The following is a 22,584-nucleotide window of genomic DNA, read 5'->3' as shown; positions in this document are numbered from 1 at the left end:
CTTCGAGTGATTATGCTGTGTAACAAATCACCATTCTGGTGAGTTGCTGATAATGAGGAGGCAATGCATGTGTGGAGACATGCACGTGGGAAATCTCTGAGCCTTCTCAATTTTGTTGTGAACCTTAAACTACTCTAAAGAAAAAAAAAAAAGTCTTAACAAAAGCAAACCTCCTTCATCAACTATTTGGTTTTCCTGACTAAAGTGCACAGAGGAAAAACAGGATAAATGCTTAATCCTTTAATTTACCAGTTTTCAGAGTAATGAGTCAGGGCTCTAATAACTTAGGATGCTGATAAATGAGGTTTTAAAAAGTACATAATTAGGAATTTATATTTTTAACAGATTTGATGTATTTTAACCTACATTTCAATCCATAATCCAAGAATACATTCATTATTCATTTTTTTTTTTTTTTAAGATTTTATTTATTCATTTGAGACAAAGAGACACAGAGAGAGAGAGAGAGACAGAGAGAGAACATGAGCAGGGAGAGAGGGAGAGGGAGAAGCAAGCTCCCCGCTGAGCGAGGAGCCCGATGTGGGGCTTGATCCCAGGACCCTGGGATCATGACCTGGGCCGAAGGCAGATGCTTAACCATCTGAGCCACCGAGGCGCCCCCATTATTCATTTTGATGTTTAAAATGTCCCATCTTAAGCCACGAGGAGCCCTTTTAAGGTTGCTCCCATGCCTACAGACATGATGACTCCATGAGAGATGGCTTCCTTGCTTCCTAGCACAATTAAATGCCCTAGGCTCACCTTGTGTATCTTCTATCCCAGACTTGGAAAATCATTTCTCCAAGAAGCCCTGGTTCCTTTAAGTGGGAAAACAGCACAATCTGGGGTATCAGAGAGTAAGCAGGGCATATGCCCAAGGGGTCTCTGCCCACTACTGCTAAACAAAGTCCTACTTGCACAATGCGTAACATTATACTAGGACTTCAAGAGTGGCAGACTAGACAGGGTACCGAATTTACAAAGCTTTTCTTTTAAATAAAGAAGCTACTTCCTTCTCGGATGTCAAAGAAAATGAAAGAGGATATAAAATGCCACGACAAAGTGACCAACTTACTGGGTCACAAATCACATTACACTTCAAGTTAGATCAAACCCTCTACATAGGCTTATGGCCAGTGAAAGCTCTGTACTATATGAAGCAGGAATTGATGACATCTGGGGAAAAGGTAAAGTGTCAAAACACAAGTCCTGGAAGCTAAGCTTCCTGGGTGTTAGCCTTGCGAATCCAAAACTGAACAAAATATTCACCTTCTAAAACAACAGCTCTGGTTTCCTCCGCCTGGACAACAACTTCTTCGGGCTCTGTAGAGCTATCACTGTCAGAATCGGAACTACTTGAGACCTGCAAGTCTTCAGAGACAGGATTCCTGGTCTCCGAACTGTGAGAGGTGCTTGGCAAATGAGGCTGGGTCCGGCTCACTTGAAAGTAAGCATCCAACGGTGCTCTCGACCTATGTATATACAGAACATTACAGTACAATGGACCATCATCACAAGAAAAATGCACAGTGATGGGAAGGTAAATCCTAGTCATTTCAACCCATCTCCAGGCCGTTAAATGCTACCTTTGAACACTGAAGCAGAAACAGCAGTTTTAGGCAGATGTTGGCTGGCCTGGATATTCTCTTTTCCACTCAATTATTACATTCGCCACACTGGAGGTTGACTCTAGCTAAAAGCAAATTCTACTTTACTGGCTTTTCGCCATGTGTCAGTATCTTCTAAAGGACACAATGCAGCAATCTGTCTATTGGTATTAGAGGGCTGAAAGAGAGTGGACAAGAAGAAAAACGGCTCTGTTGACCAAATACAGCCTCACAGGATTCTGCTGCTGCCAACAACACACACCACAGTCTTTCAGGGTAAAAATGAAGTCTGGCTTCAGTCACCATTGCTTTACCTCTTGCTTTAAAACATTATTTTTCTTTTTAAGTTTAAATAATGTCACGTTAAGGTTAAAAACATAGCATGATATCAAAAAATAACTCAGGATGAGAAGAGCCAGTAGCAGATTTAGTAACACTTCCATCTCTTCAGGCTGGCGGAGTTTTAACCACACCCACGACAGTTTGCAGTTACCCTCACATCCAAGCTAACAAACCACACCCTACTTCCTGCACAGAATGACCTTCAATATTAAAAACCAAAAAGGTGTTCTGTACTTTAGAACATACTACCTAGCTACTAATTATGAAGTATTACTGAAAGGTGACCTACTTTTAAGTTTTAATAACTGTCTTTATAACATTAAGATATATGATTCCCCAGAAACATCGCTGGAGACTGCTCATACAGAAAAAAATGTGAGGGGCGCCTGGGTGGCTCAGTTGGTTAAGCGACTGCCTTCGGCTCAGGTCATGATCCTGGAGTCCCGGGATCGAGTCCCGCATCGGGCTCCCTGCTCGGCAGGGAGTCTGCTTCTCCCTCTGACCCTCCCCCCTCTCATGTGCTCTCTCTCATTCTCTCTCAAATAAATAAATAAAATCTAAAAAAAAAAAAGAAAAAAATTTGATTTCTCGTAGTTTGGCTGCAATTTACGGCAAACAGGGCTTTCTATTAAAAAATGATGATAGAACAACAACAACAAAAAATGATGACAGAACAAAATAAATGTTATTTGGTATCCAATTCAACAGAAGATTCACCTTTGTAAAAAAAAAAAAGAGAGAGAGAAATGTGAATAAATTGAAATGAGAAGTAGCAATTGTGAATCTTTTTTTTTTTTTTAAAGATTTTATTTATTTATTTATTTGAGAGACAGAGAATGAGAGAGGGGAGGGTCAGAGGGAGAAGCAGACTCCCTGCTGAGCAGGGAGCCTGACGTGGGACTTGATCCCGGGACTCCAGGATCATGACCTGAGCCGAAGGCAGTTCGCTTAACCAACTGAGCCACCCAGGTGCCCCGTGAATCCATTTTGATTCACAATTTAAGTGTACAATTTAGTGGTTTTTAGCATAACCACGGTTATGCAACCATCACCACTGTATTATTCCAAAACATTTTTACCACACGTAAAAGGAAACCCATACCCATATAGGCAGTCTTTCCTTCTTTTCCCCTTTCCCCAACCTCTAGCAACCACTATTTTACTTTCAGTCTCTATGGACTATTCTGGACATTTCATATGAATGCGATCATATAGCATACAGTCTTTTGGGTCTGACCCCTTTCAGAACTTCATGATATATACAAGGACCATGTCATCTCTGAATAGCTATAGTTTTATTTCATCCTAACTGCAATTACCCCCCTTTTTTGGGGGCGCCTAATTGCTCCGGCTAGAACCTTAGTACAGTGGTGAACAAAACTGGCAAAAACAGACATCTTTGTCTTGTTCTTGATCTTAGGGGTAAAGCTTTCAGTCTTTGCTCATTTAGCATGTTAGTCGAGGGTTTTGCATTGATGGTCTTTATCAGGTTGAGGAAGTTCCCTTCCATTCCTAGTTTGTTGAGTGTTTTTTTTATCATGAAAGCGTTTTGTCAAATGCTGCTTTTTTTTTTTTTTTAAAGATTTTTATTTATTTATTAGAGAGAGAGAGAGAACGAGTAGTGGGGAGGGGCGGAGGGAAAGAGAAGGAGACTCCCCACTGAGCAGGGAGCCCGATTCGGGGCTCGATCCCAGGACCCGGACATCAAGACCTGAGTCGAAAGCAGACGCTTAACCGACTGAGCCACCCAGGTGCCCCTCAAACGCTCCTTCTCTATCTACTGAGATGTTCATGTGTCTTCCCCTTTATTGTATTAATATGGTATATCTCATTGACTGTTTTTTATATATTGAAATCGGCCTTGCTTTCCTAGAACAAATCCTATTTGGTTATAGTGTATAATCCTTCTCATATGTTGTTGGATTCAGTTTGCTAGTACTTTGTTGAGAATTCTTTTATCTATATTCATAGATGATACTGGCCTATAGTTTTCTTGTGATGTCTTTATATGATTTAGGTATCAGAGTAATACTGGCCTTACAGAATCAGGAAGTATTCCCCCTGCTTCCATTTTTTGTAAAAGTTTATGAAGTACTAGTGTTACTTATTTTTTTTTTTTTTTGACTGGGAAAATAACTTTATTTTCTTCAGGCATGTGTGCAGATGTCTAGTCTCAGAACTTCTGGAATTGCTTTTTGGTACCAGTGGCCTTCGTGACTTCGGGCATGTTGAAGCACACAGTCTTGTTCAATGGCCGGCACTCCCCCACTGTGACAATGTCGCTGATCTGGATATCCCTGAAGCAGGGGGACAGGTGCACAGACGTGTTCTTGTGGAGTTCTCAAAGTGGTGTACTTTCGGATGTAGTGGAGGTAGTTGTGGCAGATGACAATGGTCCTCTGAATCTTCATCTTGGTCACCACACCAGACAGAATCCACCCTTGGATGGAGACATTACCAGTAAAGGGGCATTTATCAATATAGGTGCCCTCAATGCTTCCTTGGGTGTCTTAAAGCCCAGACCAATGTTTTTGTAGTACTGCGGGAGCTTCCCCTTGCCAGTTTCTTGACGCAGAACCCTCTTCTTATTTTGAAAGATGGTTGGCTGCTTTTGGCAGGCATGCTCAGTCTGAATGTCCACCATCTTTCTGGCTGCCTGAAAAAAGGAAAGTACTGAAGCCATCTGGGTTTCCTTATCCACTGCCTATTTCATCTTTTTTTTTTTTTTTAAGATTTTATTTATTTGTCAGAGAGAGAAAGAGAGTACAAGCAGGGAGAGCAGCGGTAGAGGGAGAAGCAGGCTCCCCCACTGTGCAAGGAGCCTGATGTGGGACTCAATCCCAGGACCCTCAACCCTAGAACCCTGGGATCATGAATTGAGCCAAAGGCAGACACTTAACCAATTGAGCCACCCAGGCGTCCCCTATTTATTTCATCTTTAAACATTTGGTAGAATTCACCAGGGAAGCCATCTAGTTCTAGGCTCTTCTGTGTGAGAAGTTTGCTTTTGTTCTTTTACTAATTCAATCTCTGTATTTGTTAATCATCTATCTGGATTTTCGTTCTCTTCTTGAAAGAATACTGGTAACTAATGTCTTCTTAGAAATTTGTCAATTTAGGGGCGCCTGGGTGGCTCAATCAGGTGAGCGTCTGCCTTCAGCTCAGGTCATGATCAAGACCCACATTGCGCTCCCCACTTAGCAGACAGCCTGCTTCTCCCCCAGCTTGTGCCCTCTCTCTCTCTCAAATAAATAAATCTTAAAAAAAAAAAGAAATTTGTCAATTTCACCTACGTTATCTAATTTCTTGTATAAAGCTGTTCACAGTATTTCCTTATAATATTGCTTTCTTCTGTAAGACTGACAGTAATGTTCTTTCATTCCGGATTTTATTACTTCGAGTCTTCTCTCTGTATCTTGGTCAGTCTACTTAGCAATTTATCAATTTTGTTGATTTTTCAGAAAAACCAACTTCTGGATTAGTTGGTTTTCTCTCTTGCTTTTCTAGGTTCTATTTCATTTACTTCTGCTCTAATGGTCATTCTTTCTTTCCTTCCACTTGCTTTGAATTTTGGATTTTTTTCCTTTCTTTTTCTAGTTCCTTACGCTAGGTTATTGATTTGAGTACCTTCTTCTTTTTAAAAGATTTTTTTATTATAATTTTTTTATTATGTTATGTTAGTCACCACACAGTACATCATTAGTTTTGATGTAGTGTTCCATGATTCATTGTTTGCATGTTAACACCCAGTGCTCCATGCAATTCATGCCCTCCTTAATACCCATCACTGTGCTCATCCATCCCCCGCCCCCCTCTAAAACCCTTAGTTTGATTCCCGGAGTCCACAGTCTGTCATGGTTTGTCTCCCCCTCTGATTTCCCCCCTTCATTTTCTCCTTCCTTCTCCTAATGTCCGCCATTCTATTGCCTATGTTCCACAAATAAGTGAAACCATATGACAACTGTCTTTCTCTGTTTGACTTATTTCACTCAGCATAATCTCCTCCAGTTCCATCCATGTTGATGCAAATGTTGGGTATTCATCCTTTCTGATGGCTGAATAATATTCCATTGTATATATGGACTACATCTTCTTTATCCATTCATCTGTTGAAGGGCATCTCAGCTCCTTCCACAGTTCGGCTGTTGTCGACATTGCTGCTATGAACATTGGGGTGCATATGGCCCTTCTTTTCACTACATCTGTGGTCTTTTGGGTAGGAGACATACAAATGGCTAACAGACACATGAAAAAATGTTCAACATCATTAGCCATCAGGGAAATTCAAATCAAAACCACACTGATATACCACCTTACACCAGTTAGAATGGCAAAAATTGACAAGACAAGAAACAACAAATGTTGGAGACGTTGTGGAGAAAGGGGAACCGTCTTACACTGTTGGTGGGAATGCAAGTTGGTACAGACATTTTGGAAAACAGTGTGGAGGTTCCTCAAAAAGTTAAAAATAGAGCTACCCTATGACCCAGCAATTACACTACTGGGTATTTACCCTAAAAGTTTTATTTATTTATGTGATCTCTACACCCAGTGTGGGCCTTGACCTCATGACTCCGAGATCAAGAATCAGATGCTCTACCGACTGAGACAGCCAGGTGCCCCTACTTTCTTTTTTAGTGTGGGCGTCTAACAACTATAAATTTCCCTCTAAGCACTGCTTTAGCTGCATCCTATAAGTTCTGGTATGTGTTCCTTTTCATTAATCTCAAAGTTTTTTTCTAATTTTACTTGGAATTTCTTCTTCGATCTATTGGTTATTTAGGAGTTATATAATTTCTACATACTTGTGAATTTCTCCAAATTCTTTCTGTTACTTATGGTCAGACATACTTTGTATGATTTCAATACTTTAAATTTATTGAGTCTTGTTTTATACCCATATGTTAGCCCTAACATATGATCTGTCCTGGAAAATATTCCATGTGCACTTGAGAAATAGGTATGTTCTGCTGTCGAGTGGAATGTCCTACAGATGTTTATTAGGTCCAGTAGATTTAAAGTGTTTTTCAAGCTTTCTGGTTCCTGGTTGACCTTCTGTCTAGTTATCCTCATTGTTGAAAATGGGGTACTGATACCTCTTACTATTACTGGTGAATTGTCTATTTCTCCCATCAATTATGACAGTTTTTGCTTCATGTATTTGGGGGCACTGTTGCAGATATACACAGGTTTATAATTATTATATCTTCTGGATATAATGATAAAAGGGTTAATCCATGTTCTTTCTTTATCATTATAAAATGTCCTTCTTTGACTCTTATAACAATCTTTGTCTCAAAGTCTATTTTGTCTGATAACAGTATAGCAACTCCTGCTCTCTTGTGGTTACTGTTTGCATGGCATATTTTATTCCATCCTTGTATTTTCAACCTATTAATGCCTTTGAATCTAAACTGTGTATCTTGCAGACAGTATATAGTTGGATTTTTTTAAAAAATCTGTGCTGATCTATGCCTTTTGACTAGAGTGTTTAAACCATTTGCATTTAATTTAAAGCAGGATTTATATCTACCATTTTTCTATTTTCTATAATCCTGTGTCTTTTTTTGTTCATATAGGAATATCTATTCCAAATGCTCGTAAGAGAAATGTTTAGGGCTCAGTCTGGCTCAGTCAGTGGAGCATGTGACTATGGATCTTGGGGTTATGCACTGGAGCCTCAGATTGGGTGTAGAGATTACTTAAAAAAAAAAAAATCTTTAGGGCACCTGGGTGGCTCAGATGGTTAAGCGTCTGCCTTCGGCTCAGGTCATGATTCTGGGGTCCTGGGATTGAGCCCTGTGTCGGGCTCCTGGCTCAGCAGGGGGCCTGCTTCCCCCTCTCCCTCTGCCTCCCCCCTTGCTCATGCTCTCTCTATCTCTGTGTCTCAAATAAATAAAATCTTAAAAAAAAAAATCTTTAAAAAAATGTTTATTTCTCCATTATTGCCTTCTTTTGAATTATTTTGAAGTGCACCATTTTAATTCTCTCATTTCTTTTACCACATTTAGAGTTATAATTCTATTCACTCCCCACTTTTGATGATTTTATGTCCATCAACACAGATTTATAGTCATTTCTTTATGCTGTTTGTTCTAAATTGAAAGAAAAAAAGAATTATAAATAAGAAATACATGTGTATTGTCTATTGTATTTACCTATGTAGTTATCTTTGCTAGTGCTCTTTACTCCTCCTTGTGGATTCAATTTATTTATGTCTGGTGGGTTTTTTGGGGGGGAGTGGGGGATTCTTTAATTTCAGCCTGAAGGACTCTCTTTAGTAATTCTTGTAGGACAGGCTTTCTGTTTGTTTTGTTTTTTTAAATCCTAGAATGCCTCATTGTTCCTTCATTTCTGAGGGATAGTTCTGCTTGACATGGAATTCTTAGTTGAGTTTTTTTTCTTTTAATACTCTGAACAGGTCAGGAGTGCCTCGGTGGCTCAGTCAGTTAAGCATCTGACTCTTGATTTTGGCTAAGGTCATGATCTCAAGCCCTGCATCTGGCTCCATGCTGGGCGTGGAGCCTACTTAAGATTCTCTCTCTCCCTCTGCCCCTCCCCATCCCTGTTTGCACGTGCACTCTCTCTAAAAAATACCCAACCAAACCTCTGACCAGGTCATTCAACTGCATTCTGACCTCCATTGTTTGTGATGATATATCAGCTGTCAACTTTATTGAATATCCTTTGTACCTGATGAGTCAGTCACTTCTTTATTGCTGATTTCAAGATTCTCTCTTTTTCTTTGGCGTTAACAGTTTGATTGTGATCTATGTAGGTGTGGATCTCTTTGAAATTTATTGTTTAGAGTTTGTTAAGCTTCTACTAGATTAATGTTTTTCATCAAATTTGGCAAGTTTTTGTCATTTCTTCAAATATTCTTTCTGTCCCTTTCTCTCTCCTCCCCTACAAGGACTTCCATTATGCATATGTTGGCATATACTTGATGATGTTCTACAGGTCTCTGAGGCTATGTTAATTATTCTTCATTTTCCCCCTTGTTATCTAGGCCAGATAACCTCAATTCACCTATCTTCAATTTTGTTTCTTGACTCTTCAAAGTCAATTCTTTCTTTTATCCGTTCAAACTTGCTGAGCCCTCTAGTGATTTTTTAAATTTATTGTACTTGTCAACTCCACCATTTCTATTTTGTATATTTTTATAACTTCAATCTCTTTATTGAAATTGTCTATATGGTGACACACTGTTTTATACTTTGCTTTAGTTCTCTGAATATATTTAAAAAGCACATTTAAAGTCTGTCTGGGGCGCCTGGGAGGCTCAGTTGGTTAAGCGACTGCCTTCGGCTCAGGTCATGATCCTGGAGTCCCGGATCGAGTCCCACATCAGGCTCCCTGCTCGGCGGGGAGTCTGCTTCTCTGAGCTCTGACCCTCCCCCCTCTCATGCTCTCTCTCTCTCATTCTCTCTCTCAAATAAATAAAATCTTAAAAAAAAAAAAATGAAGTCTGTCTGGTAAGTCCAACATCTTGGCTTCTTTACGTATTTTTTTTTTCTTTTTTTCCTATGTGTGGGCCATACTTTCTTTCCATGTCTTGTAATTTCTTCTTGAAAACTGGACATTTCAAATACTATAATGTAGTAACTCTGGAAATCAGATTCTTCCCCTTTTCAGGGTTTGTTGTTATTGCTATTTCTTATACTTGTTACTTTTTGTTTAGTGACTTTTCTGAAGTGATTCTGTAAGATTTGCATTCTTTGTTGCATGTGGCCATTAAGTCTATGTGGTTAGCTTAGGTGTTAGTTCATGCCTGGACACAGATATGCTTAAACACCCAGGACGAATAAGTCTCCTAGTCTTTGCTGAGTATGTGACTGTGTGTTTATGTTGGGACACACGTTCAGGAATCAGCCAGGCAAGTGACAATGCTTCTTGATTGTGCAGAGCCTCAGGGTCAGCCAGAATTGAAAAATTAGTGCCTTCTTAGGTCTTCCTGGGCATGAGCACAGCCGTACACAGCCCTAGGCATGTCATATCTGTGGCCTTCTAGATTTCCAAGAATATGTCAGAGCTTTTCAAAACCCCTATGAAGATCTCATTCCTCAGCTTTTCCTTTTAAGTTTTTTAGATTAGTTTGCCCCCATGGTATGCACCTCCTCAGGCAGCCTCTGCGGAAAAGGCTTTCAGCTTTTTAGACTGGGCATAGTGGTAAGTCAGAAATAGCCCTGCGAGTGGGATCTTCCAGGAAACCACCAAACAGGACAAAAAAAGAGAATTCTCTGGGAATGAAGCTTTGAAGGAGCTCCAATCCCAATCTATTCCCTCTAGTGGCTGTCAGGCTGCTGGTTTTCACTGTTCTTGCAGGCACTTGGTTTGCACCACTACCATCGAGCTGAAGAGGGATATGGAACAGGGAATGCCAGAACCTTACTGTTCTGATATTCAGCTGTTTTGTTTTGTTTTTTTTAATACTCACTCCCTGAATTGCTTTAAGCATCTGCTTAATTTCCACAGTCCTGAAAATTGATTCTGATAAATTTTGCCAGTGTTTTGGAGGTCCTTACTCTGCCATTTTTGATGTTACTCAGGTTTTCTTTTTTTAAAAATGCTAATAAGCAAGTTTACCAACTAATTTTGGCAATTGTGTGCTAACAGCAGCTACAGCCACCATGAGAATAAGCACATAAGAATGGTATCTCCTAAGATCATTTTAACCAAATGAAATCCACACTAAAGTTAGGCTAATAGGCAACTGACATGCATACTGAGAATTCTGCATAGAAACTGGTAAGAAACTGGGGCGCCTGGGTGGCTCAGTCGTTAAGTGTCTGCCTTCGGCTCAGGTCATGATCCCTGGGGTCCTGGGATCGAGCCCCGCATCGGGCTCCCTGCTCTGCGGGAAGCCTGCTTCTCCTTCTCCCACTACCCCTGCTTGTGTTCCCTCTCTCGCTCTGTCAAATAAATAAATAAAATCTTTAAAAAAAAAAAAAAGAAAGAAACTGGTAAGAAATTAAGCGATCAAAAAAAAAAAAAAAAACCACTCATTAACATAGCAAAAGGCATTTCCAAGGTCTCATTGAGGACAAAGGAAAGGGGAGCTACGTCATCAGGAAGCAGTGCTATGGTTTCTCTGGGAGTACAATCTTGAAACCCAAGAAATCCTCCTCTTTCCCTGCACTTACCATCTCTGAATTAAATAACAGTATAAGTTCTTCCCCCTTGCTTACCCTCTGTAGTCCTAGATTCCATAAGCTCCATGAGAACAGGTACCCTGATCTGTCCTGTTCACAATGTAACTCCAAGGCAAAGTTCAGTCTCTCACATAGTGGAGTATTAGAAATATTTGATGAATGAGTGATGACGCTGACAGCCAGAATCAAGCAGCCTCAAAGAAACAGGAAAGGAGTTTGTGACCTTGGCTGAGAAGCCTGTTGGGAAAAATACCTCATTACTCAGCTTCCCCCAACTTTGGCTTCTCAGTGGAGTCTGAGGCAAAAGCTGCTCACCCTCGCCAAGGCTCTTAACACCTGACCCAGAGATAGTCTGTCAGGTGAGTAAATGCCAAACACCATAATAAGAAATTCATGTTAAGAAATTCAGACGGTATAATAAGCAATCAATCCTAGAAAAGCTCCTATTTTTATGTGAATTTAGTGTGGCATTTGCTTCCAACGCAGTATTTAGGGAAAAAAAGTTTTAATACCACATTTATTTGCCTCCAGAATCCATGTTTTCTCCACTAAGCTGCACAATCCCTGGCCCTTTAGGTTTATTCCTTTTGTAGAAACAAACACAATCGTCAAAGAGCTCAACTGATATCCTTTCACAGTCCCTAAGCACAGTTCTTATATATGTCAAGCAATATTCTGATTAGAGCTTAGCTTCTGTGTGTAAATTTCTTTTGGGAGAATTGTGCCGACTGTGCCAGCAAGAGACTCTGGTCTCTCTGGCATTTCTATTTCTCTCTGTAAGCTGGCATCTGGTTTTTAAGTGTCACTCTCCTGTGACTTGGGTTAACACAAGAGTCTCCCACCAAAAAGCAATCAAATCTGCCCCTGCTCCCCTCCCCCGAATGAATATATGAACAACCAAGGCTGCGGAATACTGTGACGTCTCTTGGCAGTCAGCCAGTTCCTGGGGACATCACTTGCAACTCTCAGCCCACAGACTCTGAAAGGGTCCCAAACTGCACTACAAGCTGCCTTCACCTACGATGCAAACATATGAAATCTTATTCTGCCTTCATAATCAGAGGGAATGACACCTTAAAATAATAGTAACATGCATCTGAAACTCTTATCAACACAAAACTAAGCACATCATCCCTGACGGGTCACATCCAGGAATGACTAGGCTAGAGACTAGATCCACAGGAACAGCAGGACCCTCCCCTTCACCCCACAGTAATCAGCAGAATCCACGGAAAAGGATGCTGAGTCCAGGATCAGAAGGCACAATCCCAATTCCAGAGTCACCCTAGTCAGAACACAAATTATTCCATCAGCTTCCTCATTTGTAAAACACAGTCAACAGGGCACCTGGGTGGCTCAGTTGGTTAAGCGACTGCCTTCGGCTCAGGTCATGATCCTGGAGTCCCAGGATCGAGTCCGCATCGGGCTCCCTGCTCGGCAGGGAGTCTGCTTCTCCCTCTGACCCTCCCCCCTCTCATGTACTCGCTCTCTCTCATTCTCTCTCTCTCAAATAAATAAATAAAATCTTTAAAAAAAAAAAAAACCACACAGTCAACATATGGCCTAGCTACTTTTTAGTATCATCTCATTATTTTCATAATGTTAAGAAAACAAATGGATATGACCGAAGCTTCCTCTATCTGCTTGGATAGAAAATGAGTCAGATCCAGGTTCCAATACCAACTCAACCTTGTCCCCTGTTGTAGCTATGAGACCCCGAACAAAACACTTTCTCAGGGTCCAAGTTTCCTTCATGTATAAAATGACGATGTTTAATTCAATCTCTTTAAACATTATGAAAACATTTAGAAGGCCAAATGTGAAATCAAGTATTTCAAAAGCAGGAGGAAGTTAAAAAACAGGCAAGGCATAGTCATTGGTTATTTTTCATAGTAACCCTGTCAAGACTTGACGGCTAAGCTCTTCAAAAGGCAAGCTCAAATGAAAAACTATGAAAGAAAATTATTTTCAACTCTGCAACACATTCTCAGGTGAGGAGGGCTGGAATGTTTCCCCACTTAGTCAGATTAAGCTCTAAATTAATTCACATTTTACTTTTCACAAGGCTTCTCTAAATCCAGCCTGCCTGTCTTCCAAAGTCTACTGCACCATTACATGGGGTGCCAATGAACGATGGATACTGGGTAATTGGATTGTGGAGTTTTAAGTTAAAAGAAATCCTTTTTTGATATGCAAATGATCTAAAGAAGAGCCAGCCCCCATAGAAACCATTGCCAACAAACTACCACCTAGTTTTCAAAGCACATCAGTGTAACTTATTCCCTAATGACTCTGTGAAGTAAATAAGGCAAGCACTTTTATTTTCATCTGACTTGTGAGGAACTGGGGGTTCAGAAAGACTATCTGACTTGCCAAAAGTCATTGCGTCAAGCCTCGGCAGCACTGGGGGCATAACCAGCGTTCATAATTCCCAACCTGGCACTAATCCCAAGATTTTAACAAATTTTTACCTGGTACCGTCTGTCCTCTGAGACCCTGCGGTTCTTGACCTGCGTGAAGCAGACCCCCTCCTCCTCCTCGATCTCATTGGTCCCACACTGTGGTCTGAAGGGGGTCTCAGGAATTCCAGCATGCCATGAAGTCTCTGCAGTCCACTGATGAAGGTGTTCATTGAATCCAATGAAGACACTGGGATGGGGCGGTTAACACGAGATCGCTGCCTATGTTCCTCTGAAGCCCCTGGATTAATGTTTTCCACACGGTCTTCTCCCAACAGCTCCACTTCTTCTGTCAGGTCAACAGACACCTGTGAAGCAGGCTGGAGCACATGCAGTCCCACTTGGCTGCTGGTCCCTTCAGCTGGAGCGGGCTGGGGCAGGGGTGGTCCCCCTTGGCCTCTGACCACTTCAGTAGGTAGAGGCTGGAGCAGGGGTGGTCCCCCTTGGCCGCTGACCGCTTCAGTAGGTAGAGGCTGGAGCAGGGGTGGTCCCCCTTGGCCGCTGACCGCTTCAGTAGGTAGAGGCTGGAACAGGGGTGGTCCCCCTTGGCCGCTGACCACTTCAGTAGGTAGAGGCTGGAGCAGGGGTAGTCCCCCTTGGCCGCTGACCGCTTCAGTAGGTAGAGGCTGGAACAGGGGTGGTCCCCCTTGGCTGCTGACCACTTCAGCAGGAACAGGCTGTTCTGCAACATGATGCTCTAATTGCCCGTCAAGAGTATATTCCATTGCTTCCTGAGCCATCTCTGGAGAAGATTTGTAAAAAATATCAGTAAAATAGATAAAACATGCCGTATAGCTGATATAATCATATCTAAGTTTTCTAGAACTTCTGTTTAAGGTCATTCTTGGCAAAACTGAGAATCTTTTTTTTTTTTTAAATAAGCAACTAAAATCTCCTCTTTAAGTCAGAAGTGTTTGGTAATCAGTAACTTTTTTCTCCATAACAAGTACTTATAACTAGTTTTCCAGTTTCCCTTTTGAAAACATGAAGGCAGGTGATCATAGTACTATCTTCTATAACAGAACGATCTATGAAATAAGGGGACTGAACTTTTTTTCCCCCTTTTTAATTTATTTATTATGTTTTGTTAATCACCATACATCATTAGTTTTTGACGTAGTGTTCCATGATTCATTGTTTGCGTATAACACCCAGTGCTCCATGCAGAACGTGCCCTCCTTAATACCCATCCCCAGGCTAACCCATCCTCCCAGCCCCCTCCCCTCTAGAACCCTCAGTTTGTTTTTCAGAGTCCATCGTCTCTCATGGTTCATCTCCAAGGGGACTGAACTTTTGTGACTGAAAGTAATTTCCCAGACCTCTAGCAGTTCTTTGTGACCCAAATACAGATATTTACCAAAATATATGCTATATTTGATTTTAGTTGGCATAGGCAATATTCATCTTTCACAGCACCAAGTTACTAAGGATAAACAAAGAAAGGTTTTTATAGTTGCAAAATTAACTCAATACTAACTCAAAATAGAAATTTACGTAATTTCTCCAAAAAGGCTGACCAAACTTTATTTGCTCTGTCCTTTCCAGTATTTTTGTTTCCCATCTCTAACGCTATTGGTTAGCCCATTTCACAGATATTTACCAGGGACCTGGCATGTCCCCTTCATTGTTTCTTGTCTCTAATTCCATGATGTTAATCCATTCAAGAAATATTTATTAAGCACCTGTTAAGTAGTCAGATACCCCACAGAGGTAATGACAGGATAAAACTGTGTAACAGATTTTACATTCTAGCAAATGGGAAAATAAATAAATTTGGAAATTATACATTGTGATATTTGGTCTTGGGAGTAGGAGTCAAGGAGCACCATTTTATTTTTTTTAAAGTTTATTTATTAACTTTTTATTTCTGCTAAATCAAGAAAGCTTATGTAAATGTAAAGAAGAGCATTGAAATGGTAGCAAGTGTTTGGTAGTTACAGCAGACGGTTATGAATATTTGGATCAAACGTGGACACAGGAATGATAAAGCAAGTTCTTACTGAAAACTTTCAAAATTCTCTTGGATGCTCCCATGGCGAATCTTTCTCTGTGGAAACCCAGTGGGTGGACCCCTTCTCTCAGTTTTGGTTGCAACTCTGCAACGTGTTTCATTACATCCCATGTTGTCATTTGGATATGGTTTTTAAAATTTGGTCCAAAATTTATCATAAATTTATTTCTCCAATGAATGAAAAAAATAATCAAATGGGAAAAGTCAGGTTCTTGGGGGATAAAGCCATTTGCAGCCTTGCTGGTCTTGGTAAAAAAAAAAAATCCTGACATCTTATCATGGATATTAAATATTATGCAATTTTTGTCCTGAAAGATAGTTGATAGATTGTTGAGATCTGCTGCTTGAGTTAACGGCTTAACATGACAGAAATGGTCTTTAATTGACAGTATCAATTATATGAAGAAATATTATCACATCCCATATTTGGAAGATTCATGTGAGAATCTTTCCCTCAGCTATTAGGGGAAAGTTTACTCAGCTTCACTGGGGAAATCAGTCTTGTATACATGGCTCATATTTTATTTTATTTTTAATATTTACTTATTTGAGAGAGAGAGAGAGAGCACAAAGAGCGAGAAGCAGACTCCCCACTGAGCAGGGAGCCCACTGCAGGACTCGATCCCAGGATGCTGGGACCATGACCTGAGCTGAAAGCAGACGCTTAACCGAATGAACCACCCAGGTGCCCCAAGGAGCACCATTTTATAAAGTCTTTCAAAAAGAGTGAAAGTTGAGCCCAGGTGTGAAGGATTAAAAGAAGGTGGCCATATGAAGAGCCAAGGAAGAGTTTCAGAAGGAAATCAGTACAGAGGTCCCTGATAAGCATGGGTTTGGTGCAACTGAGAAACAGGGCAGATGCAATGAGCACAGGAAGGAAGAGTGGAAGTATGGGATGAGGCTGAGGAGGCAGAACACTAACACGAAAGGCTTCAGTAAGGAGTTTCTTCTGTGTTAGGAATGGACTGCAGGGGAAGCAACACTGCAAGCAAGCCAACCAGTTCACAGCCTCCCTGTGGGGGTGTAAACCAGTGGTCAGAGGCTTGGGCGAGTGGTAGCAGGAGATGTAAAGTAGTAGACAGCTTTAAGAACCCTAAGCACAGACATGTTACTTAAAATCACAAGACAGATCAAACTACCTATGGAACAGAGATAGAAGAATATTGGGCCAAGGACTCAAACCTGAGACACACATTATAAAAGGCCAACAGTTAACAGGAAGAGAACCCAGAGCAGACTATGAAGGAGGAGGAAACCTGCGAGAGCACGGGCTCGTGGAAGCCCGTTTCAAGAATGGAATGGTCAAGTGAGTCTAGTACAGAAGAGTGATCACCACTACATTTAACAACATGGAGATGACACACAGCCTAGAAAAGAGCAGTTTCCCTGAAGTGATGGGCCCAGAGTCCAGAATGGAAGGGGCTGAGTAAATAAAGGGAATTTCAATAAACATGGTGGATGAATGAAGCACACTTATCTTTCTTTTTCTAGTCATTCCTGAAAACCAATGAACATGACACAAACGCCCAAAGGCATTTAAGAAAAGATAAATTACAAGACAAATTCAAACAGGGTATGAGATTAAGCCAGTTTTTACTGGAACCGGTAACTTCTTAGTAGAGCTGAAAAGATCAAACCCACAAGTGCCTGCAATGAGGGGGGATTGTGTGCTCCTGAGAAGCAAGCTGACTCCCACTGAGGCGACTGCAGAAACCGGGGACCACAGAGGACAGTGTTGAAAGACGGAGCTGAAAGAGAGGACTGGTTGAAAGCCTGTCTCAAGTGAACAAAAAGCCAGGCAAACAAACACCTCCTCCGCGTATGCTGTAGAAAACTGGCAGTTTGTGCCACACAGGCTTAACACCAGAACGGGTACAGCACAGCAGTGAAGATAAGGAGTTAAGTGCAAGTATACCCACTGAACAGTGTGAGACCCTTCCAACTCTTCTTCCCCAGCTTTTTTCCCTGCACAAATCCAGGGCACAACATTCTGGTTTATACACATTCTCTACCCAAGGCAGGGGATTAGAGGACTGTTCACTACAGAAAACCACCTCAAGAAAAAAGATCTATAAATACTGACTATTGTGAATCCCCCCCCAAAAAATGGCTGAGTCTCTGTCCATCTATTTAACAGTAAAAGCCTACTGGTTGTTAAGGTTCAGCCACTCATACAGAGCTTCCAGTCTGCTTTCTGGGGGAAGAAGGGGGCCCTCCTTAAAAACAAGGAGCCAAGGTTCAATTGACATTTGAGCAAAGCTGCCAACATGAGACAGAGACCAAAGCAGACAAACAGAAGAAACTTGGAGGGAAGAAGGGAAAACAATGCAAGAAAAACTGTAAAAAACAAAAACAAAAAACTCCCTCAAACTTATAGGAAAAGAATGCAGGGGGGGAAAAGGACAAATCAGAAAACAAGAAAGAGCTCTTGGAAATGAAAAATGACAGCCAAGGGGCGCCTGGGTGGCTCAGTTGGTTAAGCGACTGCCTTCGGCTCACGTCATGATCCTGGAGTCCCGGGATCGAGTCCCGCATCGGGCTCCCTGCTCAGCAGGGAGTCTGCTTCTCCCTCTGACCCTCCTCCCTCTCATGCTCTCTGTCTCTCATTCTCTCTCTCTCAAATAAATAAAAATCTTTAAAAAAAAAAAAATGACAGCCAAAATAAAATATTTAATAGAAGGATTGGAAGAGAGGCGCCTGGGTGGCAGTCCGTTAAGCGTCTCCCTTCAGCTCCAGTCATGATCCCAGGGTCCTGGGACTGAGCCCTACATCGGGCTCCCTGCTCTGTGGGGAGCCTGCTTCTCCCTCTGCCTGCCGCTCCCCCTGCTTGTGTGTGTGCATGGGAGCGTGCTTGTGCTCACTCGCTCTCTGTCAAATAAATAAAATCTTAAAAAAAAAAAAAAAAGGATTGGAAGATAACGTTGAGGAACTCTTCTAGAAAACAGACTAAAAGACAGTCAAAAAGGACAATAATAAAATTAAAATGTCAAGCCAGGATATTTGATTAACTGAACTACCAGAAAGAGAACTCAAGAAAGTGGAGAAGAAAGTAAAACAAAACCTCTGGTCAAGACAGAACCATAAGCTCTCTTCCCATTAAGAGCCCCAACACAGTAAATTTTCTTCAAAATTACATCAAACAGAAAAAAGCAGGGGCGCCTGGGTGGCTCAGTCGTTAAGCGTCTGCCTTCGGCTCGGGTCATGATCTCAGAATCCCGGGATCGAGTCCCACATCGGGTTCCCTCCTCGGCGGGAAGCCTGCTCTCCCTCTCCCACTCCCGGGGCTTGTGTTCCTGCTCTCGCTATCTCTGTCTCTGTCAAATAAATAAATAAATAAATCTTAAAAAAAAAAAAAAGCAGGTTATAAATAAATCCGCTATAATCCCATTTTTAGGACGCTTTAAAACATGAAAAACCATGCTATCTGGACTTACAAATATACAACAGTAGTATGAAACAAGCGTGGGCATGAAAAATACCAAATTCTGGAGAAAGAGAGTTCAGATACACGTGGGGCTTCAACTATATATATACTTTTATTTCTCAAAAAAAAAAGGATGCAATTATAATTATAGCAAAAGGTCAAGCTCAAGAATTGTTAGATCTAGATGGTGAGTGCACAGGTCTTTTTTTTTTTTTTTTAATCATTCTCTGTGTACTTTTCATTATGGTTAAATATTAGAAAGGAAATTTCTCCCCGTCATAGGTCTGTTCTGATTAGAACAATAAGGCAGACGGCCGAATCCAACCGGTTCATCTCGGTATCCTCCAGAGCAACAAGCACACAGCAGATGCTTAAATACCTACAGAATTATCCACCATACGCCTAAAAAAAGAAACCAGAACAACCAACCAACCACCCCCCAACATCTAAGAACAGCATCGGATAAAGACAGATCTAGGAGAGAGAGAACATTTTCATCCTGGCAGAAAGTTCTATGAAACAGCGGCGGTCTAGAGCTGAGCTTCCCGATCAGTGCGGGGAAATAAATATCCTCCAGCCCTTGGGCTAGCCAGGAGTGATCAGAGCCAAAAAGACTGTTGGCTGGGCACCCCAAGCCTGGAGCAGCCTTGTCCTTGACCTCGGCGTGCCAAACAAACGCTAGCCTCCCACCTGTCATCTTTCCAACTTCGGTTAATCAGATCAACGTCCGCACCAGGCGGGACGACGGCCGCCAATCACCCGGATAAGGGGCTGCAGCACCGAGGCGAGCCAACCTCGGTTCAAATCCCCACTCTGCCGCGTACTACCTGCGGCACCTTAGGCGGGTTTCCTAGCCTCTCTGTTCAACTTGTTCACTACTAACACTGGGATAAAGAAGTATTTACGTCACAGAGTGGATAAGAACAAACGTCAGGTTCCTCGGTGAACCGGAAAGTAACGCAAGATACGGGCGCTCAGCGCGGAGAGCATTTATATTTGCACATGAAGAGTTGGAAGACTGGCTCAACAGGAGAGCGGCCCGCGGCGAACTCCGCTGCTGCCTTCGCCCCCCCCGCCCCCACCTTGGGCGCCTGCCCCGAGCAAGCCCGAAAGAGCTTGGGTTCGGGCGCCTCGGGCCCGACGGTTGGGGCAACCCGGAGCGGCCGAACCTCCCCAGGCCGCCGGGTTCGGTGCCCGCTCGCAACTCCCCTCGTGGGGCGTCCTCAGGCCCCGCAGCCAGGGACCAAACCCGGGAAGTTATCCTGGAGCCAGAGGCCCAAGGCCTGCGCAGACGGAAGCGCCCGCCTTACCTAGAGCCGGGAGGACGCCGTGGGCTTGCAAAGTCGCCGCGGTCGCGGCCGTTTTTTGGAAAAACTCGCACAGACCCGGGCCAACAGCCACTTCCTGAGCAGCTCAAGCGGCCCGCCTGAGTTGCGGGCGCGGCCTGCTCCTATTGGGCAGCAGTCCTAGACGGCGGCCAGTACCCTGTCTTCTTCTTCTTTAGGTCGCCGCTGACTGAAAAAGCGGCTCTCTCATTGGCTGATATTTCGTAAACTGACTAGGCGGGACTGACCTTCGCCAGTCACCTCGTGCCCAGCCCACAAGGAGAAAAACAGAACCAGCGTTTCACCGCTCTTTATTTGAACTTCCTGGCGGGAGAAAAGTTGTAAGAAAAAGATCTCTCGGATCTTTCCGGAGCCTGAGGCGTGGGACAGTCGCGTTCCTGTATATCCTCTGCTGAGGTGGAAGAGCTCATGCAAAACAACTTGCCTACACCGTCTCTTTAATCCCAAGCCATTGCAATAAATTGCCTGCTACTCTATCGTCACATTACTTGACAGCAAACATTTTTTAAGAATCTCACTGAAAGTTAAAATCTCACTTCTAGGAGTAAGACCTAGAAAATCTAAACGTCAGGCAGAGACGGCACACTGCCAACATTTTATTTACTCAGCTGTCAATTCTCAGGGGAATTGATGGCATAAATAATTGAAAGTCTTGGATAATCAAATATTTTCTCCTCTGAACCTGTTACCAAAGTCAGCATTAGCATTTTTACTTTTTCTTCTTTTCCTGCCATCTAAGGGACCTGCTACTGAGCTATATATAGCATGGCTAATAGGAGAAGCGAAACTTTCTTTTGTAAACAAACAGGTATGTTAAGGAATAGAATGAAAAACGTCTGTACTCATATAAATCCTGCAAGTTCAATACAGAAGTATTAGAGGATGCAGAGAAGCGAAAAAGAAAAATTGTGTCTATCCAGAGAAGTCATTATTAACGTTGCTTAAAATCTTCATCTACCTAAATAGCTTGTTTTAATTTTAAAATGTATCTTGAATTCCTTTCCATGTTAATGAATGCATAGGCACATCGTCAAATACTGAGTGACTCTTTGAAAAGAATTTAAATAGAAATAGGTAAAATGTCACATGGTAAAAAAAACTGGACAACAGTTAGGCTACTTGGTGAGAAGTATACAGAATGTTTCTAAATGATTCTGATACTCATTCATGATCCACCTAATGGCCATGTTTACTAGCTAGGAGAGAAACAGAATACAGACACATGCCAGAAATTTATAGTCTTGTCTCCAACTACCAAAAGTTATATATAGCTAGAGGGAAAAGGTGTTGGCTGTGTTCCATTTTAGGGGTGACATTCCCACCTTTATGGGTGATTAGTTGAATACCAATGTGTCTATTGGTTCATTTGTAAAAAGACTGAAAAATAGCACTAAGACTCATTTCATAGAAAGTTGTTTGGATGGATGTCTTTTTCTTTTTCTCCACCAAAAGACACGACTAATGAGTTCTTCTATACTGCATAATAGTAATTAAAACCTGCATGTATAATTCAAAATGCAAAATTTGAAGGAATTGTCAAGGTTAAACAAAAGATGCCAAAGAAAGTTTTATACTTGTGGAAACCTTATCCTCAGACTCTGGGGAAGTCATTAATTTTCCTCTACCATTAGGAGTACCATTCATTCATTCACTCATTCATTCAGTCTACAAGTATTCAACAACTACTGCAATCCCGGCTCTGGTCTGTATGGTATGGATATAGTATATAAGATAGAGAAGACCTTGGGACGCCTGGGTGGCTCAGTCAGTTAAGCGCCTGCCTTCAGCTCAGGTCATGATCCCAGGGTCTTGGATGGAGTCCCACATGGGGTTCCTTGCTCAGCGGGGAGCCTGCTTCTCCCTTTCCCTCTGCCTGCCATTCCCCTGCTTATGCTCTCTCTCTGACAAATAAATAAATAAAATCTTAAAAAAAAAAAAAAAAGAGAAGACCTTGACCTAATAGAACTTCTATTCTCCATGGGGCACCTAGGTGGCTCAGTTGGTTGGGCTTCCGACTCTTGATTTCGGCTCAGGTCATGATCTCTGGGTTGTGAGATCGAGCCCCTGCATCGGGCTCTGTGCTGGGCATGGAGCCTGCTTAAGATTCTCTCTCACCCTCTCCCTCTGCTCCACCCCCTCCATGTGTGCTCTCCCTCAAAAAAAAAAAAGAAAAAGAAAAGAATTAGCATCATAAATGATGTTTGGAGATAGGGAGGTAGAAACAAAACAAAAAGGTGGGAATT

General features: G+C 42.0%; 1 protein-coding gene and 1 pseudogene across 1 annotated transcript in view; both read right to left on the bottom strand.

Moving 5' to 3' along the window:
* RFWD3 (ring finger and WD repeat domain 3) overlaps positions 1–20,445 on the bottom strand; it is a 47,803-nt gene extending 27,358 nt beyond the window's left edge. Inside the window, exons 1-3 of the mRNA XM_081807378.1 lie at positions 20,306–20,445; positions 13,573–14,302; positions 1,270–1,472 (exon numbers count right to left, since the gene is read on the bottom strand). Coding sequence (XP_081663504.1) covers positions 1,270–1,472; positions 13,573–14,300 — 931 coding nt within the window. The 5' untranslated portion in view covers positions 14,301–14,302; positions 20,306–20,445. The remainder of the gene's footprint in view (positions 1–1,269; positions 1,473–13,572; positions 14,303–20,305) is intronic.
* LOC145717645 (small ribosomal subunit protein uS17 pseudogene) lies at positions 3,289–5,737 on the bottom strand (annotated as a pseudogene).
* Positions 20,446–22,584: the final 2,139 nt, after the last annotated feature.

The sequence above is a fragment of the Leptonychotes weddellii genome, chromosome 16 (assembly GCF_054177405.1).
Source record: "Leptonychotes weddellii isolate Sample4059 chromosome 16, ASM5417740v2, whole genome shotgun sequence".
Classification (NCBI taxonomy): domain Eukaryota; kingdom Metazoa; phylum Chordata; class Mammalia; order Carnivora; family Phocidae; genus Leptonychotes; species Leptonychotes weddellii.
Note: the sequence above shows the minus strand (reverse complement) of the source record. Positions and strands in the feature narration are given on the sequence as shown.